This window comes from Zootoca vivipara, chromosome 4 (genome assembly GCF_963506605.1).
Source record: "Zootoca vivipara chromosome 4, rZooViv1.1, whole genome shotgun sequence".
In the NCBI taxonomy this organism is placed as follows: domain Eukaryota; kingdom Metazoa; phylum Chordata; class Lepidosauria; order Squamata; family Lacertidae; genus Zootoca; species Zootoca vivipara.
In genome coordinates, this window is record NC_083279.1 from 95,521,355 (window position 1) to 95,541,616 (window position 20,262).

Here is a 20,262-nt window from a genome sequence, read left to right on the forward strand (position 1 = left end):
CTCCTTGAGGCTTGGGACCTCCAAAGTGTTGTTATTTATGGACCTTAAGGTGCTCCGCGGAGCATACCAGGAGAGGCGGTCCTGTAGGTACGAGGGTCCTAGGCCGCAGTGGGCTTTAAAGGTCAAAACCTTTATTATTTCCCATAGAATTGGCTATGGGCCCTTTAAGACTGCAGACCTCTGGCTGAGACAACATCTTCCCAGGCTCAGCTAGGAGAAGCCACTGGGAGCTGACCAGGGTCCTGATCTGTTTTGCTGTAGATTGCTTGCTCCAAGCTTCAGAGCATATGGGTGAAGAGTTCAAGGCTCAAGGCTCCCAGCTGGGCATAAATATTTATCATGATGATCAACTATTAGGCACTCCCTTGGCTGGAATAAATCTCTCTCATTTTCCCCTCTGGGTCTTAGCTGTCTTCATATAAGAGGCTCAAAATTAGAATCGTTCTGTCCCTTTAATCTGTTTGAGGGGCCCTTTTGCTGTCAAGCGGTTCATCATTAATTGCTTCCTCTCTGCCTCTTACCGAAACACTCTCTCTCTCTCTCTCTCTCTCTCTCTCTCTCTCTCTCTCTCTCTCTCTCTCTCTCTCTCTCCAATAATATCTTCTTTATTTATAAAAGAAGATTTTATATTTTATACCAAACTCATGCAACGCAACATGACGATGTGCAGCAGTATAAGAAATGAGACATAAAACTCCGTTAAAAACAGTGCAAAACGATTAAAATGAAACAAAAATTAGTTGCATGAGCCTGACCACATTCAAATGACTTCAGGAGACACTTCAAAATTGAAAAGGAAGGAGCCTTAGCATGGGACCAGTGATTCTAAGTAGGATTTGAGTAAGCAAAGATTTACAGAATGCCTTTCTTTCAAGCAAACAACAAAATAGGTGGGCAGCAAAATTTAAAATGGAAACAAATGTGCAACATCCAATGCATTTTAAAATGTGTTGGGGAGGGAAATTAGTGGGTTGTTTTGTTTTTTGTTTTTCTTATGTGTTTTGTGTTTTTACCGTATGTTGTGAACTTCCCTGAGACCTGCAGGTATGGATAGGGTGGTAAGGTCAAGGGGCCCCTGACCATCAGGTCCAGTCGTGTCCGACTCTGGGGTTGCGGCGCTCATCTCGCTCCATAGGCCGAGGGAGCCAGCGTTTGTCCGCAGACAGCTTTCGGGTCATGTGGCCAGCATGACAAAGCTGCTTCTGGCGAACCAGAGCAGCGCACGGAAACCCCGTTTACCTTCCCGCCGGAGCGGTCCCTTATTTATCTACTTGCACTTTCGTGTGCTTTCGAACTGCTAGGAGGGCAGGAGCAGGGACCGAACAACAGGAGCTCACCCTGCTGCAGGGATTCGAACCGCCAACCTTCTGATCAGCAAGCCCTAGACTCTGTGGTTTAACCCACAGTGCCACCTGGGTCCATTGGATAGGGTGGTATACAATAATTAAATCCCTGCGATGGGGTAAGCTCCCGTTGTTCGGTCCCAGCTCCTGCCAACCTAGCAGGTCGAAAGCACGTCAAAGTGCAAGTAGATAAATAGGTACCACTCTGGCGGGAAGGTAAACGGTGTTTCCATGTGCTGCTCTGGTTTCATCAGAAGCGGCTTAGTCATGCTGGCAACATGACCCAGAAAAACTGTCTGTGGGCAAATGCCGGCTCCCTCGGCCAGTAAAGCGAGATGAGTCCCGCAACCCCAGAGTCATTCACGATTGGACTTAGCTGTCATTCTTAGCTGTCATGCCATTCTAATTGGGAATTCTGTCCCAGGGATATGGCTGGGCTGCAAAGAAGGTGCATGAGCTCATCATTGAAACACTGCCAAACACACACACACACACACACACACACACAAAACCCCAACCTTATTATAACTGTGCACAGAATTGTATCACAAGCCATTTTTATCAACGTGCTGTGGTCTAAACCATTGAGCCTAGGGCTTGCTGATCAGTAGATAAATCAGTAGATAAAGTAGATAAATAGGTACCACTCTGGCGGGAAGGTAAACGGTGTTTCCGTGCGCTGCTCTGGTTTCGCCAGAAGCGGCTTAGTCCTGCTGGCCACATGACGCAGAAAAACTGTCTGCGGACAAACACTGGCTCCCTCAGCCAGTAAAGCGAGATAGATGAGCGCCGCAACCCCGGAGTCATCCGTGACTGGACTTAACTGTCAGGGGTCCTTTGCCTTTACCTTTTTAATCTTCTCATAGGCTCGCCAGCTCTGAACCAGCTCTGCACGAAACGTCTTCACCATGTCGCTGACAATGGAGGAACTGTCCACAACGAACGAAAAGCTCCGCTACCAAATCAATGACCTGACAGAGACGGTGGCCTACCTTGATTCCGAGAACCAGGCGCTGCTCAAGGACAACAGCAGTATCAAGGGCCACAACAGGAGCTTGCAAGAGACGGCAGACAGATTCAAGGCCGCCATGGAGGAGATGCAGAAGAAGGTGGAGGACATCAGAGAGACGATGGACCACACCAACGCGAGGATTCAAGAACTGGATGCCCAAAACAAGGCCTTGGCAAAGGCTAACGCAGAGCTCAGCAAGGAACTCCACGAGGTCACCTCCCAAGTGGCCCTTTTCGAAGACTACAAAGCCGCTCAGGAGAAGGACCTTCGAGAGATGCAGAACCTGTCGGTGGAAGTCAAAAAATACCTGAAGAGCCTGGAAGATAGGCTGCAGGAGACAGAGCATCACTATCAAGCGGAGAAGAACAATTCCTCCCAGCTGAGGGAAAAAGTCGGGGCGCTTCTTCAACTCCGCCAGAGCCAGAGGAACGATATCAAAGATCTGCAGGCCCAGCTGGAGACCTGTGTGCAGCAGGCCACCATCTTGAGGTTAGACCAGGAAAACAGGGTGCAGATAGGCTCGCTAATGCACGAAATCGTGGAGGCCAAACTGGTGGACGTCGCCTTGCAGCAGTCAAAGGGCAGGAAAGCCATGTACTGGTTCTGGCAGGTGGGGAAAGTCCTGAGCATTTTGGTGCTCGGCTGCGTTCTCCTGCTGACCTTGGCCTTATGCTACACCTATTTTTTCAACCACGAATTCATGGCGGAGACTCTCCTGGCGTTTCTTGGGGAGCACAACGTCAACAGAATCGTGCAAGGCTTCGCTCACTACTTGACATGGAGGAACGATGGCCTGTTGCCTTTCTGAAATGTAGCCCGCGTGGAACTCCTCCATGTTCCTACAACTTGATTTTGACATTAGAAATCTATGGATTTAAAAACTTTGTAAGAATCCCAATAGATGGGTCCGGTTGTTTCTCCTTCTTTATTTCATTGTGCTTGGTTTTTTATGCTGGCGTAAAAGACATTAGTAAATTCAGGGGCAGATAAAACACAAAGGCCAGCTCAGTTTATCTCTAACTAGCAGTCTCGTGCCTTAGCATCGCTTGAAGAAACAAAAAATGCAGAGTTTTTAATGGTTTGGTCTGCCACCTTGATTCAAAATGGCATCCAGCTGTAGCCAAACATAGGAAAAAACCTGCTCTTTGATCTCAGGGGCTAGCATGCAAAATTGGGTCATAGTATCTTAAGAGGAAGGGACACGGGTGGTGCTGTGGGTTAAACCACTGAGCCTAGGGCTTGCCGATCAGAAGGTCGGTGGTTCGAATCCGCACGACGGGGTGAGCTCCTGTTGCTCGGGCCCAGCTCCTGCCAACCTAGCAGTTCAAAAGCACATCAAAGTGCAAGTAGATAAATAGGGACCGCTCCTGTGGGAAGGTAAGTGGCTTTTCCATGCGCTGCTCTGGTTCGCCAGAAGCGGCTTTGTCATGCTGGCCACATGACCCGAAAGCTGTACGCTGGCTCCCTCGGCCAGTAAAGCGAGATGAGCACCGCAACCCCAGAGTCGTCCGCGACTGGACCTAATGGTCAGGGGTCCCTTTACCTTTACATTAAGAGGAACCATATCTCTTAGGTGAAGAAGTAGCATCTCTCTAAATTACATTTTAGGAACATGGGAAGCTGCCTTAAACGGGTAGATCTAGCTCAATATTCTGATGGGCGGCAACTCTCAAGGATTTCAGGCCGGGAACCTTTCCCAGTCCTACCTGGAGAGGACAGTTGGGTCTGAAATCTGGGATGGTCTGTATGAAAGGTAGACCACTGAGATTTGCCTCTTTCCCCAAGGCATGTCCTGTGGTCAGCGGTGTTCGAAGAGACATCTTCCTGCATTTCCTACACTGCAGACCTGCTTAATAACAAACAACAAATGGTCATTGCCTTTCATACCTACCCTTCACTAGAGGTTCCCAGGGCATCTTATCACCAAATAAAAATACGATATTAAAATCAGTTTAAAACGCTTAATACTGCCGAGCCCCACAATGACCTGCCTTCATTGTCTCCGTAGCGGGAGTTCCCAGATGGCGATGGCAACCTTTTATCTCCGTTAATCGCTGATCGCCTGCCTTCTCAAGCTGGGGTCTTTCAACATTGCTCATTTTGAGAGCTCTGTCGTCTCACACCAGCTGGACACCCCCATTATATTTCTGAAAACCCACCCACCCACACAACCCAGCGGCAGCTCAGGAGGGTTAGAGAAAGGGATCTGCCTTCGTGGGATTAGGAGTTCTTTAGCAATGCGCGGGCGATAAATGTGCAAAAGAGGGAGATTGAGAGTATGAATTGGCCTCGGGGAAGCAGAGGGGTGCAGCAGCAACAGAAACAAATGGTTCATTGGGAGAAAAACAGAGAAGAAATGGGGCAAGATTGGGGCCGAGGATTTAATGTGAACAATTTAAATATCTCCTCCCTCATCATCTCTCTAGGTAGCTGTAGGCTTAACTACCTCAACCTTTGTCTCTATCTGCAACATGGTGATCATTCATATGGGCCTACCTTGAAGGGCTGTTGTTAGGTTAAAACAATTATGATGGAGAAGCACTCCCCCCCCCCCAAAAAATGATAGTCACAAGGTTTTCTGTTATAAGGGCATCCTTCCCCAATCTGGTTCCCTCCAGATGTTTTAGACTACAAAACCCATCAGCCCCCATTGGGCTGGCTAATGGACGATGGGAGTTGGAGTCAACAACTTTTGGAGGTGGTGATGAGGAGAGAGATTCCTTCGGCTCACATTTTGATGCAAAACTATGTTAACTGGCACTTCTCCAAGCAGTATGCAAAATGAAACGCAGCTGTCTCTTGAAATTTAGCACCAACTTTTGCAATGGGAAGAGCAAACACACAAAAGAAAACAATGTACAAAAAAAAAAAAACCCCTGCACTATGTCAGAAGAAACTGCCTGGAGGAATGTGCGCAAGAGGCAAAACGGCGTACAAAACGGTGCTCGTTAAGTGAAACGCATAAGAAGGCGTGTGTGAATTTTCTGGGGTGGGGGAAATGAAACACCCAAACGGATGTGGAAATGGAGAGGGCTGAACTTAAGGTTGGAAGAATGAGAAACCAAAATTGTCCATCCCTTATTGGGAGGGCCATCTCCCGAAGAACCAGTCGCGGGAGCCTTTTGAAAGGAGCAATTATACACGGGCCGTGGTTGTGTAGAGGATGAAAGTGTGTGGGAGGGTCCCCGCGGGGATCACCTGGTCCTGCTCCGGAGGATGGTCACGCAACCATGGCAACTGGTGCAGCGCTGGAGCGGAGTCTCGGGTTCAACCACCCCAGTCTCTGCATCAAAAGCGAACACCTTGTCCGTGCCTTGCTCGTTTTTGTCTGTGCCCCCCAGGATGTAGATTTTGCCAGAGCAAACGGTGACGCCGCAGTTCTCCTGAAGGAAGAGGGGAAAGTCAGGAGGAGAGGTCTGTATCCCCTCAGAAATCCACAAAAAATCGCTCTCTCAGCTCAGCTGTTATCTGTACTGGCTCAGCTTCTCCTTCCCTCGACCACCCACCCCTTTAAATTTGTCCACATCTCAGGGCCGGCCCATGCATGAGGCTAGGTGAGGTGGCTGCCTCGGGCGGCAAAACCCACAGGGGCAGCAGATCTCGATACAGTGGTACCTCGGTTTAAGAGCAGCCCTCCTTACGAGCGATTCGGTATACGAACTCCGCAGAACTGGAAGTAGTGTTCCGATTAGTGACCTTTACCTCAGTCTATGAACGGAAGCTGAACGGTGGAAGGGCACTGGCGATGGGGGCCTCAATAGGGAAAGCGCGCCTCGGTTTAAGAACGGCTTTGGTTTAAGAACGGACTTCTGGAACGGATTAAAGTTCGTAAACCGAGGCACCACTGTATAGATCTTTCTTCCCTTCCTTGTTCCAAATATAGATCTTCCCTCACCTAGTGAGGTCTGCTCAGATGTAATGATCTCTGGCAGGCAAGCAAGGCCCGATAAGAAGTAATGACCCTCTGGCAGTTTTATGTACGTTTATTTACAAAAAGACACACCCAGAGCACGGCTTCTTGCCTGCTTGCATTTACGATACAGTGATACCTCGGTTTAAGTACACAATTGGTTCCGGAAGTCTGTACTTAGAATCATAGAATCATAGAGTTGGAAGAGGCCACAAGGGCCATCCAGTCCAACCCCCTGCCAAGCAGGAAACACCATCAAAGCATTCTTGACATATGCCTGTCAAGCCTCTGCTTAAAGACCTCCAAAGAAGGAGACTCCACCAGACTCCTTGGTAGCAAATTCCACTGCCGAACAGCTCTTACTGTCAGGAAGTTCTTCCTAATGTTTAGGTGGAATCTTCTTTCTTGAAGTTTGAATCCATTGCTCCATGTCCGCTTCTCTGCAGCAGCAGAAAACAATCTTTCTCCCTCCTCCATATGACATCCTTTCATATATTTGAACATGGCTATCATATCACCCCTTAACCTTCTCTTCTCCAGGCTCAACATATCCAGCTCCCTAAGCCATTCCTCATAAGGCATCGTTTCCAGGCCTTTGACCATTTTGGTTGCCCTCCTCTGGACACGTTCCAGCTTGTCAGTATCCTTCTTGAACTGTGGTGCCCAGAACTGGACACAGTACTCCAGGTGAGGTCTGACCAGAGCAGAATACAGTGGTACTATTACTTCCCTTGATCTAGATGCTATACTCCTATTGATGCAGCCCAGAATTGCATTGGCTTTTTTAGCTGCTGCATCACACTGCTGACTTAACCTGAAGCGTACTTAACCTGAAGCGAACTTTCCCATTGAAAGTAATGGAAAGTGGATTAATCCGTTCCAGGCGGGTCCGCGGAGTACTTAATCTGAAAGTACTCAAACCGAAGCGTACTTAAACTGAGGTATGACTGTAGTTTGTAAGTCTGAATTTTCGCCCCTCCCACAGCATGAGGACGCCAAACTCCTGCCTTTCCCCTCTTGCCATCTGATCTTCTCCAGACGCCTAGAATGGGGACTGAGAAGTTGGCCTGTCCCCTCCTTCCCCACTGTCACTCAACACAGACTCAGATCTCGGCTTATCTGCTGGCTGCCTAGCAACACTCTGGCTGCCTTCCGACTCTTCCTCTCCTTGAGAGCTAATACAGTCTTCTCCAGCAAGGGGGTCAAATTGCCCTTTCTCGACTCTGTCAGCCAGCTCTCATCTGCAGTCGGTACCTCGTTCACTAAATTCATTTTCTGAGTCTAACTTTTCCCCTGCGCTCTTGGGGGGGTGCACGTTTCTGACACCAGGCACCAAAAGGTCTTGGGCTGGCCCCGTCAGACCTCATTTGATACCAGGATTGGACACCCACCCTACTTGTGTTCTGGACAGAAGCAGGAGCAAAGAGGTGGCAAGCATGAGAACAGGTCCTTTTCTGTGGTGGCTCCCCGCTTGCAGAATGTTCTCCCTAGAAAGGCTCATCTGGCCCCATCGTTACATACATTTAGATGCCAGGTGAAAACATTTCTTTTCCACTAGGGGCCTTTGGCTTTTATATTTTTATTAAACTTGTTGGTTGCTTTATCTTGCGCCCAGGGCAACTCAAAGCAACTTACAATCAATTGTTTAGTGGGTGGTTTTTTCGAATCCTGCCTTTTAAAAATACAAATGTGCTTTAGAGCTTTCTGTGTTTTGTTTTGTGCTGGTTTTAATGTATGTGTTGTTTATTTATTGCTGCAAGTTGCTTTGAGTTGCATATAGAAAAAAGAAAAAGGTGACTAATAATTTTAAAAAATAATCGAAAATAAAATAATAAAATGGCTACTTCCTGTGAGCAAGCATGATGACAGCTGGTGTAGGAGCCTTTGTCCCTACTGACGGCTGATGAGGGGCCTGTCCTCACCATTCTGGGGTCCTGGTCCGTCCGTTCCCCCCCCCTTTTAGATGTGGCAGCCATCTTGGGACTGGTGCCCACAGCAAATTCTCTAAGGGCCCAATGACCTTCTCTTTACCTGAGGTCCTGGGAGGGACGCAACTTCAGCCCAAGTGTCCTTCTGGGGGCTGTAGCTGAATATTTTACTGAGGAGTCCTCCAACAACGTAAATCGAGTGATCCAAAGCGACGGCACTGATGCATCGCTGGCGGAAAGGAGCCGCCGACAAAATGATCCACTTGTTTTCCTCCGGGTCATAGCACTGAACCTGGGGGGGCAAGAAGCCAGACAGCTTCAAAGAGGGAGGCGTGCTGGCGCTTTGATTAAGCTATGAATATCGGCTTTACCATCTATTCACCTCTCAAATCTTCGCTCACTTGCCAATAAAATGGATGAACTGCACCTTATTAATCAAGAAAACTCAAGCAACTCCGATATGTTAAAGAGGAGGCTTGCAGGAAAGGAGGCGGTATTTTGTACAACCAAGCCAGGAATGCGCTGACAAAGGAGATTAAAGTGGCGAAACGAACCTATGGTGAAAAACTGCAGACTCATTTCTCAAGCAGGGACTGAATATAAAAGAACATCTTCTTCTGCTCCGGAGAGTCAAAAATTGGCAAACGAGCTGAATCAGTTTCATAGCAATTTCAATGTTTACATCGCAATGTAGCCGAAGCAAAATTCCAAGTATATTGGTACTTGGCCAATAAATTTTTATTCTCTTCTCTTCTTGCTGCAGAGGCTCAGTTTGCAAAAGTCCCCACGGTCCGGTCCCCCCCAAAGGTTGGCAACCCCGACAGTACCTTATCTGTGTTGGCCCCGTCCTCCACGGCACCCCCGATCACATACAGCTTGTCGAGACACGGCACCACAGCCGCCAAGCTCACTGCCTCTGGCAAAGGGGCAACATCTGCCCAGCTGTTGGAAAAGGCGTCGTAGCATTCCACGCTGGCCAGGCAGCGAAAGCCGTCGCATCCACCCACTGTGTAGATCTGTCGACGAGAATTGGGGAGGACGCGATTCAGATCTCCGATACCACCAAGGTGCAGGTGTGTTTGTAAATGGGGGCGGGCAAAGAGAGAGACAGTGTGGTACAGTGGTTAGAGTGCCAGACCAGAACCTGAGCAGACCAGGGTTCAAATCCCCCACTCGGCCGCAAAGTCACCTTAGGCCAGTCTCTCTCTTTTTTTTTTTGAATGATATTTTTTTATTTTTTCCCATCACCAAACCTGAACATTGTTCTTCATGCTTGTATACATATACATATACATACATATACATACACATATACATTTATGTTTGTTTGTTACAATTTTTCGTATCGTATTTCTAATCCTCCTTTCCCAGAGAAAAAAAGGGAAAGGAGAAAAAAAAGGGAAAAAAAGAAAAAAAAGTAAATTTTATCTTTGGACTTCCTGTTATCTCCATCAGCATACTCTCCTCTTTTTGTCGCAGAGTGTATATTCAATCCATGCTATCTCTGTTTTTACATATCGTTTGACACTCCCATTTCTTAAGGAAACTGATTTCTGCAAATCCAAACAGATTTTTTCCCTTTTTTACTCAAACGCTATCATAGAAATTTTGTTCTCAGTATATTTTCTAACATATTTCTTGTACCTGTCCCATTTTTTTAGAAATTCTTCTTTAACCTTTCCTCTCAAACTGTTATACCTATTTCAAACCATACCAATTATAGGAAAGACAAATATGATTGATAAATGGCAGAAAGAATTGTCGAAATTTCTCTGGCAAAGTAAGAGGCCAAGGGTCAAACATAAAATACTTATTGACCTTCCGGAAAGAGGTGGCTTTGGCCTCCCAGACCTCAGGCTTTACTATGAGGCTTCCTGCCTTACATGGTTAAAGGAGTGGTGCCTGTTAAAGAACGTAGATACACTGGATATTGAAGGATACGAAGCTAGGTTTGGATGGCACGCGTACCTGAACTACGGAAAGGCAAAGGTCCACAAAAAATTTACAAATCACATTATTAGAAACACTTTATTTAAGGTATGGGATAAATACCGGAATTATCTGGAGCCAAAGGTTCCAAGATGGTTATCTCCAATGGAGGCAATTACACCAAAAAGAGTTAACATGGGAGCTACTTGGATAACATACGATAAGATGATATTAGAAGAGGAAGGACAAACAAAGATAAAAAAATATGAAGACATAAGGGAACAACTTAACACATGGTTGGATTATTATCAGTTGAACGAATTATTCAAAAAGGACAATCAAGTAGGGTTCCAAAAGGAGAGGTCAAGATTTGAAAAAGAACTGTTGAATGGCAAAACAAAACTTATTTCCAAAATGTATAAATTGTTATTGGATTATGAAGTAATGGATGAAACGGTCACCGCTTCTATGACCAAATGGGCACAGGACTGTGGTTATCCGATTACATGCTCGGAGTGGGAAAATTTGTGGAAAATAAATATGAAATTTACCTCGAGCTATAATATAAGAGAAAACATGCTAAAGATGAACCACAGGTGGTACCTCACACCTTCCAGACTTTCTAAAATGTATAAGAACATCGCAAATGTCTGCTGGAGGTGTGGGGGAAACGATGGGAACCTGTTTCATATGTGGTGGACCTGTGAGAATATCAGGAAATTTTGGGATAAAATTCATGATGAGATCCAAAAAATTATAGGTAGGAATATCCCAAAAAGACCAGAGATCTTTCTACTAAGTATCACCTTTCAAAAAGATATTCCCATACAGGCAAAAGAACTCCTTCTATATTCATTAGCAGCGGCTCGTATTGTTATTGCCAAAGGATGGAAAGAAAAAGAAGCTCCAAGAATTTTAGATTGGCAAAATAAACTTCAAGAGTTTGCTGAAATGGCACAGTTAACACCTTAGGCCAGTCTCAGTCACTCAGTCCGACCTACTTTGCAGGGTTGTTGTGAAATGTAAAATGGTGTAAATATGTAAAAGAATTTTGGCAAAGCGTGTTTAAGGAGATAACAGAAATCATAGAAACATAGAATCATAGAGTTGGAAGAGACCACAAAGGCCATCCAGTCCAACCCCCTGCCAAGCAGGAAACACCATCAAAGCGACTTCTGGTGCTGCTCTGCCCACTTCCAAAATGGCCGCAGGTGCAACTTCCGGTGCTGATCCCGGATTTTTGGGGGGAGTTGGCACCTATGTTCAGCAGCCTCACGGCCCATGGGTAGGGACTGTTCTTTAACCTGTTGGTGCGGCTTATCATGCTTCTATATCTCCTGCCCGAGGGCAGGAGATTAAAAAGGTGCTGGCCAGGATGTGAGTCATCCCTGAGAATGTCCCTCTCTCTTCTGAGGCAACGGTCTCCCGCAATAACATCTAGCCGACTCAGGGGACAGCCCACGATATCGTGTGCTGTCTTCACCACCCTCCGTAAGGACTCTCTGTCCATGGCTGTCAAACCAGCATACCACACGGTAATGCAGTATGAGAGAACACTTTCTATCATGGCCCAATAGAAGGAAATCATCAGTTGCTGTCCAACCTTGTTCTTTCGCAGGACCCTAAGGAAATGAAGTCTCTGTTGGGCCTTCCTAAGCACCTGGGCTGTATTGACCTTCCAAGTGAGGTCTTCACTAAGATGGACCCCCAGGTATTTAAAGGAAGAGACTCTCTCCACACAGCCCCCCTGATATATAACGGGGCTAGCTCCCCTCTCTTCCTCCGGAAGTCCAACACCATCTCCTTTGTCTTGCCAATGTTTAGGTGCAGAGGGAGAAGAGATGGGAGGAGGAGGCATCGGAAGATGGAGACGGAGCAGGGCTTCGTGAGCGGGGAGAGTCAGTGGCAGAGAGAAGGCCAGAATCAGAGGCAGAAGCTGAAGCAGGAGAGGAGAGGAGAGGCAGAGATGGGTCAGGTTGGGGAATAGTAACAAATGTCTCTCCCTCCTGCGGGCACGACACCCCCCCCCCCACCAATCACAAAGCAAAGAGAAGTCTGTACCTTTCCCTGGAAGGCGGCCATCTTGTGCCTCCACCGCCCTTTCTGCAAACAGGCGACTTTCATCCAGACATTCAGCTGGGAGCTCAGCACCCAGACATCTCTGCTGTTCAGGTGGCCTCCTTCAAAAACAGACACAGAGCAACCACATAAGGCAACAGAAAGGAGGAGCCGGGTTAAACGCTGGGAGAAGGAGGCGCATCCCGTTTCACCGCCTGAGGCAAAATGGGAAAGTGTTGGGCCGGCCCTGTCTCCAGACGTTTTGGACGACAACTGCTGTGCTGTCTGGATCTGAAGGGAACTGGAAGTGACAAGGTGTGAAGGGAGCCCCCTTAGTGACCCCTGATAAGGATAAAATGAGTTTTAGTTAAAGGACAGGTTGCTTAAAACAGTGGTGGGAAGCCCTCCTTGGAGATTTAACAGGAGCGCAGGCAGGAATATGGACAAGACGCAGTGTTGGAAGCTTGGACAGGAGAAAGTTAATGGACTCAGGAGTCCTACTGCAGATTGGTGCGACAGATGGACACTGTGAAATATAGCTTATAGGCAGTGTGAAGAATCATAGAATCATAGAGTTGGAAGATTGGAAGAGACCACAGGGGCCATCCAGTCCAACCCCCTGCCAAGCAGGAAACACCATCAAAGCATTCTTGACATATGCCTGTCAAGCCTCTGCTAAAAGACCTCCAGAGAAGGAGACTCCACCACACTCCTTGGTAGCAAATTCCACTGCCGAACAGCTCTTACTGTCAGGAAGTTCTTCCTAATGTTTAGGTGGAATCTTCTTTCTTGTAGTTTGAATCCATTGCTCCGTGTCCGCTTCTCTGGAGCAGCAGAAAACAACCTTTCTCCCTCCTCTATATGACATCCTTTTATATATTTGAACATGGCTATCATGTCACCCCTTAACCTTCTCTTCTCCAGGCTAAAGATACCCAGCTCCCTAGGCCGTTCCTCATAAGGCATCGTTTCCAGGCCTTTGACCATTTTGATTGCCCTCCTCTGGACACGTTCTAGCTTGTCAATACCCTTCTTGAACTGTGGTGCCCAGAACTGGACACACTATTCCAGGTGAGGTCTGACCAGAGCAGAATACAGTGGTTCTGTTACTTCCCTTGATCTAGACCAGGCATCCCCAAACTTCGGCCCTCCAGATGTTTTGGACTACAATTCCCATCATCCCTGACCACTGGTCCTGTTAGCAAAGGATCATGGGAGTTGTAGGCCAAAACATCTGGAGGGCCGCAGTTTGGGGATGCCTGATCTAGACGCTATACTCCTATTGATGCAGCCCAGAATTGCATTGGCTTTTTTAGCTGCTGCATCACACTGCTGACTCATGTCAAGTTTGTGGTCTACCAAGACTCCTAGATCCTTTTCACATGTACTGCTCTCAAGCCAGGTGTCACCCATCCTGTATTTGTGCCTTTCAAATTTTTTGCCCAAGTGTAGTCCTTTACATTTCTCCCTGTTAAAATTCATCTTGTTTGCTTTGGCCCAGTTGTCTAATCTGTTCAGGTCATTTTGAAGTGTGATCCTGTCCTCTGGGGTATTAGCCACCCCTCCCAATTTGGTGTCATCTTACTAGGAAATATTTGGCAGACTTTTCTTATAAGAGCAGTCCTGTTGGATCAGGCCAAGGGCCCATCTAGTCCAACATCCTGTTGTCACAATGGAAAACCCCAAAACAGGACCTGAGCGCAACAGCTCTCCCCCACCTGAGATTCCCACCAACTGGTATACAGGGATATTTTGTGGTTTATATCCAGCCTCATATAACCAGCACGCTTAGTTTTAATTAACGCATGAAGGGGTTAAGACCATAGAGTAAGCTGTCCTGCCAGGCTTAGCTAGGTCACACCCGCTCACCATGGAAGGAAGGGCTACCAAACTCTTTGTTCCGTCATCTTCCACCACGTGAACTCTACAAGTAAAGATGTCTAAGCTAGATGCTCCAAGCAAGTCATCTTTGTGTTTCTATACAAATAATTTAGAAGTATTTAGCATTTTGTAACCGAAGTGATGCTGTCTAGGTTTGTCATTGCTTTTCTCCCAAGAAGCAGGCGTCTTTTAATTTCGTGACTTCTGTCACCATCTGCAGTGATCAAGGAGCCCAAGAAAGTAAAATCTCTCACTGCCTCCATTTCTTCCCCTTCTATTTGCCAGGAGGTGATGGGACCAGTGGCCATGATCTTGGTTTTTTTTGATGTTGAGCTTCAGACCATATTTTGCCTAGACAGCATCTTAAAAAGCAGAGACATCACCTTGCCGACAATTGTCCGTACTGTATAGTTCAAGCTACGGTTTTTCCAGTAGTGATGTTTGGAAGTGAGAGCTGGACCATAAAGAAGGCTGATTGCTGAAGAATTGATGCTTTTGAATTCTGGTGCTGGAGGAGACTCTTGAGAGTCCCATGGACTGCAAGAAGATCAAACCTCTCCATTCTGAAGGAAATCAGCCCCGAGTGCTCACTGGAAGGACAGATCCTGAAGCTGAGGCTCCAATACTTTGGCCACCTCATGAGAAGAGAAGACTCCCTGGAAAAGACCCTGATGTTGGGAAAGATGGAGGGCACTAGGAGAAGGGGACGACAGAGGACGAGATGGTTGGACAGTGTTCTCGAAGCTACCAACATGAGTTTGACCAAACTGCGGGAGGCAGTGGAAGACAGGAGTGCCTGGCGTGCTCTGGTCCATGGGGTCACGAAGAGTCAGATACGACTAAACGACTAAACAACAACAACTGAAGTGATACTCCCTGCCTTTTCTTGCCGCTGTGTGGGAAAGCTCACGAATCTGACCTTTGAAGAATTTGTAAGTAAATCCTTTTAAACTGACCAAACGTGTGGTCCCTTCCTCTGCTGAGGGAAGTGGGGGGGTTGTTGGAAGCAACTTAGAAGGGAATATTGGCACCTTGGCTCTTTCCCATGACACATACAGAAAGACAGTGTGGTGTAGTGGTTAGAGTGTCGTGTTGGGACCTGGGAGACTGGAATTCTAGTCTCCACTCAGCCATGGACCTCCCCGGGTGACCTTGGGCCAATTGCTACCTCTCAGCCTAACCTACCTCACAGGGTCGCTGTGGGGATCAAATGAGGAGGGAGAGAACCATGTGTGCCATTTTGAGCTCCTTGGAAAAAAGGGCGGAATAGAAATATAATCAATCAATCAATCAATCAATCAATCATACAATGGTCTTCTCCATCTCCTCCCAAGGAAGGAAGGAGACCGTTTCTGCAGTGGGTTGGACTAGATGACCCTCGGGATCCCTTCCAGCTCTACGATTCTATGTTTCTATCCAGCCATCTCACCTGAGATGTAGACGTCGTTCTTCAAGGTACAAGCAGCAAACTCTGACTTGGTATATCCAGGGACGCTGGATAGTGGCTTCCACTGCTTGCTCTCGGGGTGCAGGATATCCACAAAAGGAAGTTTCAAGGATCCTTTCTTGCCGCAGCCTCCAATCACAACGATCATCTCTGCTAACTCCATGTATCTGGGATAAGAAAAGAAATTTGTTAGTCTTAGGGGATAATAATAATAATAATAATAATAATAATAATAATAATAATAATTTATTATTTATACCCTGCCCATCTGGCTGGGTTTCCCCAGCCACTCTGGGCGGCTTCCAACAGAAAAATGAAATAAAATAATCTATTAAACATTAAAAGCCTCCCTAAACAGGGCTGCCTTCAGATGTCTTCTAAAAATCTGGTAGCTGTTTTTCTCTTTGACATCTGATGGGAGGGCGTTCCACAGGGCGGGTGCCACCACCGAGAAGGCCCTCTGCCTGGTTCCCTGCAACTTGGCTTCTCGCAACGAGGGAACCGCCAGAAGGCCCTCGGTGCTGGACCTCAGTGTCCGGGCAGAATAATGGAGGTGGAGACACTCCTTCAGGTATACTGGGCCAAGGCCGGTTAGGGCTTTCAAGGTCAGCACCAACACTTTGAACTGTGCTCAGAAACGTACTTAAGACCCAAACTACACCTGACCTTTAGTGCTGATGATATAAATCTAATAACTAAATATTTTGCTCTTTTGTTTTACTTATTTTCTGATAACTTAGGATGAAGAGCTGTATAGTAATACCTCTGTTTAAGTACGCTTCAGTTTGAGTACTTTCAGTTTAAGTACTCTGTGGACCCGCCTGGAACAGATTAATCCACTTTCCATTACTTTCGATGGGAAAGTTCGCTTCAGGTTAAGTACGGACTTCCAGAACCAATTACACTCATACCGGTACTTCGGATTAAGTACGTTTCAGGTTGAGTACTCTGCGGACCCGTCTGGAACGGATTAATCCACTTTCCATTACTTTCAATAGGAAAGTTCGCTTCAGGTTAAGTACGCTCCAGTTTAAGTACTCCACGGACCGTCTGGAATGGATTAATCCACTTTCCATTACTTTCAATGGGAAAGTTCGCTTCAGGTTAAGTACACTTCAGGTTAAGTACAGACTCCCGGAACCAATTGTGTGCTTAAACCGAGGTACCCCTGTATATGAATTTAATAAATTAAACAAATAAATAACCACTCTGGGCCAAATCTGCAAGTAGGAAGCTACTAACTAAAGGCACAGTAGCCCAGTAAGGCTTCTGCGGCACTTTGCGAGATCACGCCGGAAAGGCTGGCGTTGAAGTCAGTGGCATTTTAAGGAGTGGGTAGGAATTCCCACAAAAAAGAAACAGGAAGAACTTGGACACACGACGGGTTGAAATATAATGGAAATAATTGGCCATCTTTTTATATACGCTTTTATATAGACCCCTAAGTAGTATCAGTTTCCAGGACATTACCCCCTTCACCTCTGAATAGTTACATCCCTATTTCTGACATCAGGATATATCAGTATATCAGGCTGTTTAGCTGGCTATATATCACAAAACCGAAAGCCAAACATCGCTCAACCCTAACGTGCATCATGATATGCGATATATTGCTAGGTCAAAAATTATGAAACCGGTAGTAAAATAATTTTGGGAAATGATATATAATGAGTTGAAAAAAATGTTTAAAATATCATTTTCTTTTTTTAGAAAAAAACCTGAAGCCTTCCTTTTAGGAACTCTAGGTGCCGAAATCTCTCTTTTTAAAAAAAATAATAATATAATCTTTATTAAATTTCCAAATAAACAACACCAAACAACAACAACAAATAACAACAACAAACAAAAACTTTTTTCTTTTTGCATTTTATCTTCTATTCACCTATTTTAGTTCATTTTGCTCTGCCGAGCTTTGACTTCCCTCCCTCCCATCATTCCGTTTTCTTTCCCACTCTTATCTCGCAGTTCCTTTTAGTCCATCTAATTAAAACCAATTCGTAGGATTTATTTCAGTCCTGCAAGTGTCTTTAAACTCCTACAGTTCTTCTCCATATAATCCACGAATTTACTCCATTCCTTTTGGAACTTTGTCTCTCCCTGGTTACGGATCCCGCAGGTCAACTTTGCTAACTCTGCATAGTCAATCATTTTCATCTGCCACTCCTCAATAGTCGGTAACTCCTGTAATTTCCATTTTTGGGCTAATAAAGTCCTTGCCGTGGTTGTGGCATACATAAATAATTTCTGATCTCCTTTTGCAATATCCTCTCCCATTAGTCCCAATAGAAAAGCTTCAGGCTTTGGGGGAAAGGTATACCTAAACATCTTTTTCAATTCATCTAGGTGCCGAAATCTCAATGGAGCAGAAAAGACTATTTATGTATGTGACCACAGCTGCCTGGATGTTATTGGCCCAGAGATGGAAAGAAGATAAAGTCCTTAGCAGAGAAGAATGGCAGATCAAGTGGATGGATTACGCCAAAATGGCAAAAAATGACCGGAAGAATCAGAAATCAGGAAGACCAAAAAATTTAATAAGGAATGGGGGAAATTCATAATCTATCTGAAAAACCATTGTAAACAGCTAAAGACGTTAGTGGGATTGGAGTAACACTTGTAGTTTAATGGTGAATTTTGGACATAATGGAGATGCAAAAAGATTTGTATTATTATAAAAAATGCAGGAAGAAATGATTAACAATAGGATCCACAAAGGGGAGGAGGGAAGTCGTATATATTGCCAGGTCAAAAATTATGGAATCGGTATCACAATATGGACTTCAAACCGGTTTGGGACGATATATCAATAGGTTGCCCAGCCCTAGTAGCAACTTTATCTCTCTCTCTCTCTTTACCTTCTAGGTCTAGACCGCTGAGAGCTGGCCTCCCTGCCTTGGACATAATACTTGCGGGCTTCGAGCAGCAAAGGGATGCACTCCTTGGATTCCTGGATGAGCTCGTCCGTCTCCACCCTCTCTAGAAAATAAACAGGGTCGAGCAGAGGGAGCCGCACGTGCTGGAGCAAATCCTTCAGGGCCCTTTTCCTGGCAGCCACGTCGTGGTACACCCACCGCATCACTGCCTCGAAGACCCATTCCTCCTTGGGGACAGCCAGACGCTCGCTCGACAGGCAGCTCGCGAGCTCCTTGACACCCAGCTCCAGGAACTCCTTGTGACGAGAGACCTCCACAAAGCCCTCCAGCAGACACCTCTTGCTCCTCTCGGTCAGGGATGGGATGGAGAAAGAGTTTGCAACCTTCATGATGCCCAGGCAGTTGCGAGGATGCAGCTGGCCTTCTAAGAAGGCGACGCAGGCGTCCTTGAGCCTTGGGATTTGGAGAAAGCTGGACAGCTCCAGCAGGTCTTCCACGTTGTCCTCCTGGATGAGGAGGTCCCCACCATATATGTAGTCCAGGACGAGGCTCATGCTGGGAGCAGAGACCTCGCGGAGATGGACGGTGCCTTGGCGGGCTTCCTTTGCGCCCCCGGCAAACAGAGCCCGGAAGTAAGGGATGCTGGCGGATAAGGCAGCCCGGTGGCAAGGGAACTCCTGCCCGCCCGTGGCAAGCACCACGTCGGTGAAGATGCCGTCCAGCCGGTAGGAGTTGAGAGTCTGGAGGATCTGCTCGGCATGGCGGGACCCGCTGCAGAGTTTCACATGGAGGTTTTCGCTGCCTTGGCCCAGAGAGGCAGGGTGATCGCTGCCACCTGTTCTGGACTGCGACTCTTGTTTCATCCCGATTCAGGGCATGAAAAAGTTGGATTCCTTTAAAAGTGTGTTTTAATGCTGCGATCTTCCACAGGACCTTGAAGGGAGGGAGGGAGGGAGGGAGGGAGGGAGGGAGGGAGGGAGGGAGGGAGGAAGGAAGGAAGGAAGGAAGGAAGGAAGGAAGGAAGGAAGGAAGGAAGGAAGGAAGGAAGGAAGGAAGGAAGGAAGGAAGGAAGGAAGGAAGGAAGGAAGGAAGGAGAGAGGAGGAGGAGGAGGAGGAGGAGGAGGAGGAGGAAGAAGAAGAAGAAGAAGAAGAAGAAGAAGAAGAAGAAGAAGAAGAAGAAGAAGAAGAAGAAGAAGAAGAAGAAGAAGAAGAAGAAGAAGAAGAGACAGAGGAATAGGAGGAGAAGGAGAAGTAGTGGTGACACTTGTAGTTTAATGGTGAATTTTGGACATAATGGATATGCATATTAAATAATAATAATAATAATAATAACATGATTAAAACATATGAAAACATTGCCCACCTAAAAGTTTCCTTTCAAAACCATGAGGACTAGGAACTTGCTTATGATCTGGAATCATGCTTCTTTGTGACATAGCGTAGTTCCAGGGTATTTTGAAGGCTGGGAGAATGATGGCTGGCAGTACAGGGAAGCCCAAAGGCGCACGAGGGAGCTTTCCTCCGCAAACCTTTTAAATTCTCCTCTGCCCAATGCCAAACAGTTTATATTCAAACTCCTGCCAAAACTTCGCCAAAAGTTCAACCTGGTGTACTTTCCATCTCATGCGGAGCTCATCTCGCTTTCAGGCCGAGGGAGCCGGCGTTTGTTCACAGACAGCTTTCTGGGTCATGTGGCCAGCAGGACAAAACCGCTTCTGGCGCACGAAGGACTGTGCCGAGTGCCAGAGCGCACAGAAATGCCGTTTACCTTCTCACCACAGTGGTACCTATTTATCTACTTGTACTGGCGTGATTTCGAACTGCTGGGAGCTCACTCCGTCACAGGGATTTGAACCGCCAACCTCCCGATGGGCAAGCCCA

General features: G+C 46.7%; 2 protein-coding genes across 2 annotated transcripts; one reads left to right on the forward strand and one right to left on the reverse strand.

Moving 5' to 3' along the window:
* Positions 1–2,210: 2,210 nt before the first annotated feature.
* LOC118085092 (paramyosin-like) lies at positions 2,211–3,333 on the forward strand. The gene has a single exon (XM_035115381.2). The coding sequence runs from the start codon at positions 2,252–2,254 to the stop codon at positions 3,161–3,163; it is 912 nt and encodes a 303-aa protein (XP_034971272.1). The 5' UTR covers positions 2,211–2,251; the 3' UTR covers positions 3,164–3,333.
* Positions 3,334–5,522: 2,189 nt separating this feature from the next.
* On the reverse strand, positions 5,523–19,244 carry KLHL35 (kelch like family member 35). The gene is made up of 6 exons (XM_060274011.1): positions 18,364–19,244; positions 15,491–15,675; positions 12,184–12,302; positions 9,021–9,209; positions 8,297–8,485; positions 5,523–5,738 (listed from the first exon to the last, which is right to left on the reverse strand). The coding sequence occupies exons 1-6, from the start codon at positions 19,242–19,244 to the stop codon at positions 5,550–5,552; spliced, it is 1,752 nt and encodes a 583-aa protein (XP_060129994.1). The 3' UTR covers positions 5,523–5,549.
* Positions 19,245–20,262: the final 1,018 nt, after the last annotated feature.

What these genes read in the sequence shown, in the direction of transcription:
- LOC118085092 (XM_035115381.2), top strand. Translation starts at nt 2,252, where the DNA reads ATGTCGCTGACAATGGAGGAACTGTCCACAACGAACGAAAAGCTCCGC.
- KLHL35 (XM_060274011.1), bottom strand. Translation starts at nt 19,244, where the DNA reads ATGAAACAAGAGTCGCAGTCCAGAACAGGTGGCAGCGATCACCCTGCC. An exon ending in ACGGGGCCAACACAGATAAG is followed by an intron (nt 8,486 to 9,020) that starts GTACTGTCGGGG and finishes TTGCCCCCCCAG; the next exon opens with GTTCAGTGCTATGACCCGGA. An exon ending in CGTCCCTCCCAGGACCTCAG is followed by an intron (nt 5,739 to 8,296) that starts GTAAAGAGAAGG and finishes CTCTTCCTTCAG; the next exon opens with GAGAACTGCGGCGTCACCGT.